Raw genomic sequence first — 7,073 nt, 5'->3', positions numbered from 1 at the left:
AATTCAATTCCAAATTTGATAGCTATAAGCCTATAATTATTTTTTTGTGAGAATATATGACAAAAAGTTTGTGCTTTTAGTGTCTTCTAGAATATTCGAGATAATTTTAACAATTCAAATTAGTATTTATCAGAAAATAAAAAGATATAAAGAGTATATTATGAATCTTGGTTACAGTCAAAAGCGAATTATTGCTGTTATAACTTATTTATCGTCCAATAATAAGATCCGTTGTTTAGTAGTTAGGCTTCTTAATGAATTTGGAGTTTTTTATATATATATATATAAGTTGGGCTAATTGAGTGAGTCCAGTAATAATATCTAAGAACCAAATATAAAATTTTGTGGAGCATCGAAATTCTGCACCTTAAATGTGGCCCACAAATATATTTGGGCCTTGAAATAAGGCCCATCAAAATTTTTATTTGTCAAGACCTAAGGCCCATTAGTGTTTTTAAAGGGCTTGCATTTTGAATGGGCTATCATTCATAGTAGGATAATGAAAAAAATCCAGCTGGACTGTAACTGTACATACGTCAAGGTCGGGTAAACCTTCCATGTCTTGTCTCAAGTCCGAAAGAAAGGCGTGTCATTGCATCGAGGGCCGTGTACCGTGTATATATACACATATATAGATATATTACTTTGTGAGGCTGTGCTGTGCGTGCCTAATATATATATTTATGGTCCGAATGGTAAAATCCCTTGTTGGGAAGACGAAGGCAGATCGTCAAAAAGAGTTTTTTTGGGTTTTTTTTTTTTCTCTCCTAAATTCACGGGGGCTTAGATCTGATCAAAAGAGTTTCATGTGTTTTGTCTCTCGAGGAATCTGAAGGGGAAGGAAGAGGATCAAGGTGGGTCTTCTCGGGTTTCTCTTCCTGTGAGCTGCCGTCCAGTGATGGCTTTCTTTGGTTTGATTTGGATTTGTTCTGAGATGGGTCTAAGTTCAATTCATCTGGATTGTTGATTATTTCAGCTTTTAATTTCACTTTGACTTGAAATTTTCGGAGTCGTGTTGGCGTTTCCGTGCTTCTTCTTTCCTTATTAAACTTTTACGTTTTTTTTTTCCTCCAAATTTCGTTGGTTTTTGTGTGATTGTTTCTTCTCAGACGTTGAGATTCTTGGTGGTTTTTGATTCAGATTATTTTTGGAGCTTTAATTTCACTCGGAAACCGCCGCCGCCGCCGCCGCCGCTTCCGGTGAGTGCATGTCTCTTCGTCCACGAGCCTCTCTCTCTCTCTCTCTCTCTCTCTCTCTCTCTCTCTCTCTCTCTCTCTCTCTCTCTGTCTTCATGGTTTTGTTTCTATTGCTCGTAATTTCAAGTCGGTTTTGTGATGTGATCGTATATTTGTTATGGTATGATCATTCTATTTATCTTTGAGGTGTGCGAGAAGGTGGAATTACAGATACCCATGTTTGATTTTGATAGGTTCCTGATGAATGTTTTCAGAAGTTGGGTTGTGATTCTCTGCTGTGTAGCCCTTCATCGGACTGTCGTTAAGTTGGAAGAAAAGTTTCTGTTTTTTCTGTCTTTTTTAGTGTTTGATTGCTGAGAAAATGGAGAGAAAGCAGTAGTAAAATGTAATCGTTTCATGTTTTGTCCCCATCGTTCTTAGCCTTATAATCATCACTGGTATGATTCTTGTTGTCGGAAAAGCTTCTGAAATGATTAGGGTTTTGGTCATTGTCACCCTCGACCGTGTTTTAGATTTCGATTAATATCTTTCGGAATTCTGATTAGGCAATTGAGCATTTTGAATTACGTGTTTTAGATTATGATCACAATTTGTTATGACTAATCGTTATTATCCTTTTGAGCTTGCGATCATATGAATAGTGATTATGCCATGCTTTGTTCTCATCCATTTCTTTGATCTTTTTCCTAACGTGCAATTGGGTTTTGGTCCTCTTGATAACCTGTTGCTGCTTCCAAGAAACATGGACGGTGTATAAATTTTAGGGTTCTTCGGTTTCAGGCATGTGAAAGAGGGATTGTGAACTGATTACATCAGCTTATCGTCATGGAAGTCTGCAACTGCATCGAACCTCAATGGCCGGCCGATGAGCTGTTGATGAAATACCAATACATATCGGATTTCTTCATCGCCATTGCTTATTTCTCCATCCCACTCGAGTTGATCTACTTTGTCAAGAAATCCGCCGTCTTCCCTTACAGATGGGTCCTCGTCCAATTCGGCGCTTTTATTGTCCTTTGCGGGGCGACACATCTCATCAATCTATGGACTTTCACGACACACTCGCGGACAGTGGCAGTTGTAATGACCACTGCCAAGGTTTTAACAGCTGCTGTATCATGTGCCACCGCCTTGATGCTCGTTCATATCATTCCTGATCTTCTGAGCGTTAAGACCCGGGAATTGTTCTTGAAGAACAAGGCTGCCGAGCTTGACAGAGAAATGGGTTTGATCCGGACACAGGAAGAAACTGGACGGCATGTCAGAATGCTGACCCATGAGATAAGAAGCACTCTTGACCGGCATACCATTCTAAAGACTACGCTGGTTGAGCTCGGTAGAACGCTGGCTTTGGAAGAATGTGCCTTGTGGATGCCCACGAGAACCGGGTTAGAGCTTCAGCTTTCTTACACGCTTCGTCAACAACACCCCGTCGAATATACGGTTCCAATTCAGTTACCGGTGATCAATCAAGTGTTCAGTACGAGCAGAGCGGTAAAAATATCACCCAATTCCCCTGTTGCTCGGCTGAGGCCAGTTGCCGGGAAATATATGCTCGGGGAGGTGGTTGCCGTTAGGGTTCCGCTTCTTCACCTTTCGAATTTCCAGATCAATGATTGGCCCGAGCTCTCGACGAAGAGATACGCTCTGATGGTATTGATGCTTCCTTCGGATAGTGCGAGGCAATGGCATGTCCATGAGTTGGAGCTCGTCGAAGTCGTTGCTGATCAGGTTTTCAGACACTTGCTTCTTTCACTTCCTTTGCTCTGATCTGATCTGAGTTCTTGTCTGAATTTTTTTCTTGTCTTTGCTTCAGGTGGCGGTGGCTCTTTCTCATGCTGCAATTTTAGAAGAGTCGATGAGGGCGAGGGATCTTCTCATGGAGCAGAATGTCGCTCTCGATCTTGCGAGACGAGAAGCTGAAACGGCAATCCGTGCCCGTAACGATTTCCTTGCGGTAATGAACCACGAGATGCGAACTCCGATGCACGCAATCATCGCACTCTCTTCCCTACTCCAGGAAACCGAGTTGACCCCCGAGCAGAGGTTGATGGTCGAAACCATACTTAAAAGTAGCAACCTTTTGGCGACTTTGATGAACGATGTCTTGGATCTTTCGAGGCTTGAAGACGGAAGTCTCCAGCTTGAACTCGGAACTTTTAATCTCCATGTTTTGTTCCGAGAGGTAACCTCCTCGATTCTTTCCTTAAAAGTGATTCGGTTTTTAAGCGACGATTCATTGTGTTATTGTATTTTCGTTTTCAGGTTCTGAATTTGGTAAAGCCCATCGCCGCAGTTAAGAAATTACCAATCGGGTTAAATCTCGCCCCGGATTTGCCTGAAGATGTCGTCGGGGATGAAAAACGGTTGATGCAGATAATTCTGAATATAGTTGGTAACGCCGTGAAATTTTCTAAGGAGGGCAGTATCTCGATCACTGCCCTTGTCGCCAAATCGGATTCCCGAGCACCCGATTTTTTCGTGGTGCCTAGCGAGAGTCATTTCTTCTTGCGGGTTCAGGTTAGTCCCCTTCAAAAAACCACCTGAGAGATTTCTTCCATTTTAAGACATGGCTTAAACAGTTTCCTGAACTGCAGGTGAAGGACTCGGGAGTTGGAATAAACCCTCAAGACATTCCGAAGCTTTTCACTAAATTTGCTCAGACGCAATCTTTAGCTACCCGAACTTCAGGGGGCAGCGGGCTCGGCCTCGCAATATCCAAGAGGTTTCTCGAGCTGCTTTTTTTTTTCTGGTTCTCTCTAGCTGTTTTCGTTTTATTGGGAACTTGACTCGGATTCCTGTAAAACGTGACCAGGTTTGTGAATCTGATGGAGGGTAACATTTGGATCGAGAGTGAGGGTGTCGGGAAAGGATGCACGGCTATCTTCGTCGTAAAGCTTGGTATTTCGGAGTGTTCCAACGAGTCCAAGCACTCAGCCATGTCGAAAGTTCCGGCCAATCTTCGCCACATAAATTTCCCCGGACTCAAGGTTCTTGTCATGGATGAGAACGGGTTAGTGAAAGAAACCTTCCCCCTTTCCTCCTCTTCCTCTCGCTAAGTCACTCTCTAGTTTCCATTTTTGCAAGGCGAAACTCTCTCGAGATTTTTCATCATTATCGAATTCGTGGGCGTGATCGGGTTTCTTGAAAGTTTCCTGAGCTTTTTTTTTTCCGTGTGGGAATGTTGATTTCGGGTTGCAGGGTAAGTAGAATGGTGACGAAGGGACTGTTGGTGCACCTCGGGTGTGATGTGATGACCGTGAGCTCGGCCGAGGAGTGCATACGGGCTGTGACGCAGGACTGCAAGGTCGTCTTCATGGACGTGTGCATGCCCGGGATAGAGAATTACCAAATCGCCCTTCGAATCTACGAGAAATTCACGAAACGCCACCAGAGGCCGCTGCTCGTTGCCCTCACGGGCAATACCGACAAAGCCACCAAGGAGAAGTGCATGAGCTTCGGTCTGGACGGCGTTCTGCTGAAGCCCGTCTCGCTCGACAAGATGCGGACCGTTCTTTCCGACCTCCTCGAGCATCGGATTCTCTACGAATCCATGTAGGGTTCGGCCTCGGCCTCGGCCGTAACCAGCCACCGGAAAAATGACCAACCCTTCCACGTACGATTTCTGTCAGGTTTGAATGGTGATGTACATAGTTGAGGTGGAGGGGCATTTTGGTGGATGCTGTGAACCCGAAGGGGTTAAATGGGAATTTACTATAACCGGTTAAAAGAGAGATTTAGGTTGTCTCTCTGGTGGTTTTGTCCGGACGACGTCGTTCCGTCGGTAGTCTGACGTGGACCCGTTTTGTATCCTCAAGTATAAAATCTCTTATGGCTTATATTATATAATCGTTTTTCTTTCTATGTAGACGCTAATGGATAGTTTGTGAAATTCACTATAACTTTTGGTCCGCTTTATTGCAATTTTTTGGGAATGCCTCGGATTCCACGTAAGCTCGATATAAGATTGGTGAATCTTAATATATATTATTCGTAAATTAAGCTCTATATATATATATATATATACGGAAGGAATATTGTAATGGAAAAGAGAATAAAAAGACATATTATTCGCAAATTAAGAAATTCTCTTCCTTTTTCCATTTTTTTGGAACATGGAAAATCTTCAACCGTTGCCGTTGCCAATCTCTTAGCCAATGTCGTATTTTTCAATTTTGGTGCACACATATTTATAGTGTTATGTCACTTTCCTATGTTATTTTTGTCACCAAAATATCAAATCCTTTTCATTTATTTAATGTTTTGTTTACCTATAGTTAGCATACTAGCCAACTTATTTTTTTTTAATTCACGAAACTTAGATTTTATTGATTTTTAAATTCTAAATAAATTACATGTGTGATATTGAAATAAACTTGGATTTTATAGATAATATGTATTTTTTTTTATTTGAGTAGATTAGAATACTTGGTTTAAACATGAAAATTAGTCGCAATATTTATTTTATTTTATGGTCATACAATTTTCATGTTCTATATTTTTTTTAAAAGATATAATATTTTGCCATTACTGTTTTTAAACTGTAATTTAAAAATCAACTTGTCTAAAAAAAATAAGATTACAATTTAAAAAATACAAAAAGATAACATGTTAGTTTTCTTTTGCCGAAAATACAAATTTAATGTAAAGTAAGAAACAATGAATTTTTTTTTTTAAAAAAAAGAGAAGAATAATAAGGAATTCGAATCCCAACAAACTTAGAAATTTATGGAGTCGCAGTCGCAGAGCGCAGTTATGAAAGGATAACATGAAGAACAAATGTGGAAAAGAAATCGAAAATAAAAAATAAATATGATCTGAGTATTTGGTATTTTCAATTAAGATGTTAATTTTCTTTTGCACATAAATAAATAAATAAGCTTGGATACTTGTCGATTGCTACTATATAGTATTACAACCATTTCTATCTAATTTCGATTTTCATTTTTCTTTGAAACTCAAAAAAAAATGGCCTATATAATAAAATGATCTATATTTTAAACCGCAATATAGTTTCGATTATCACAATCTGATTTAACTTATTATATGATCAATTGTTATCAAAGACGGTCAATATTTTAGTTAATTTTTTTAAATTCTATTATAGTTAAGTAAAATGAAATATACATATATAAATAAATAAATAAATAAATACAGAGAAATTAATTAAAAACAATATGATTATGACTACTTTACGAAATTTTAAAAAATATGATTATGACTAGTACTTCAAATTTAGGACACTTTTGGAGATACAAGAAAAGTTAAGGGTCTATAGGTAAATATATTTAATTAAAAAACAATAGTAGAAAATTGAAAACCTCTCTCTCTCTATACGCATTCTCTCTTGTGAAAGTTAGCGTCTGCTTGAGCAGAACAGACCAAAAAGGAAGCCAAAACCCATCATTCCTTCTTCTTCTTCTTTGTCGCCGTCAGAATCGCCACCACAACCACCGTCGTTTGACGTCCGTATCCTCTAGATCTCTGTAAACGTACGTACATATATATACACACACCAATATCTACTCTCAGGTGACGGAGATTGTTTCGTATCAGTGGGACTTGTTTCCTTTTCGGGTGGAAATCTTAAATGGGTATGCATTAATGGTTACATTTCTTCAATTTGCAGAAACCATTTGATCAGTTCTTGTCAAAGTCTCGATCTTTGTGAGAGAAGACGATAAAGGAATAAAAAAGTTCATAAATTTTTCCCTCTCTCTGTTTTCTTGGTGAATTGCAAGTTCTTGTCACTTTTTTCTGGTGGGTTTGCTTTGGTGTTTGATAATCTGATCCAATGGCGGCGGTTGCTGAGATTCCCACTGACGATGTCCGCGGCATCAGCAGCAACACCGGCGGCGACAAGATCGTCGGCGACGG

General features: G+C 39.6%; 2 protein-coding genes across 4 annotated transcripts in view; both read left to right on the top strand.

Annotated features, from left to right (window-relative positions):
- Positions 1 to 646: 646 nt before the first annotated feature.
- LOC104822604 (ethylene receptor 1) lies at positions 647 to 5,131 on the top strand. Its single transcript, XM_010553873.1, has 8 exons — positions 647 to 854; positions 1,141 to 1,199; positions 1,977 to 2,927; positions 3,013 to 3,381; positions 3,462 to 3,716; positions 3,794 to 3,921; positions 4,012 to 4,209; positions 4,398 to 5,131. The coding sequence occupies exons 3-8, from the start codon at positions 2,022 to 2,024 to the stop codon at positions 4,753 to 4,755; spliced, it is 2,214 nt and encodes a 737-aa protein (XP_010552175.1). The 5' UTR covers positions 647 to 854; positions 1,141 to 1,199; positions 1,977 to 2,021; the 3' UTR covers positions 4,756 to 5,131.
- Positions 5,132 to 6,531: 1,400 nt separating this feature from the next.
- Positions 6,532 to 7,073, top strand: part of LOC104822602 (polyadenylate-binding protein-interacting protein 9-like) — a 3,205-nt gene continuing 2,663 nt past the window's right edge. Inside the window, exons 1-2 of one of the 3 annotated variants that reach the window (XM_010553870.1) lie at positions 6,532 to 6,688; positions 6,826 to 7,059. In XM_010553870.1, the coding sequence (XP_010552172.1) occupies positions 6,991 to 7,059 (69 nt within the window). In that variant the 5' untranslated portion in view covers positions 6,532 to 6,688; positions 6,826 to 6,990. Of the gene's footprint in view, positions 6,791 to 6,825; positions 7,060 to 7,073 lie in introns of all 3 variants that reach the window. The other 2 variants (XM_010553871.1, XM_010553872.1) reach the window with 2 other exon arrangements.

This window comes from Tarenaya hassleriana, unplaced genomic scaffold, assembly GCF_000463585.1.
Source record: "Tarenaya hassleriana unplaced genomic scaffold, ASM46358v1 Cleome37, whole genome shotgun sequence".
Taxonomy (NCBI): Eukaryota; Viridiplantae; Streptophyta; class Magnoliopsida; order Brassicales; family Cleomaceae; genus Tarenaya; species Tarenaya hassleriana.
This window is presented reverse-complemented; position numbering and strand designations above follow the sequence as displayed.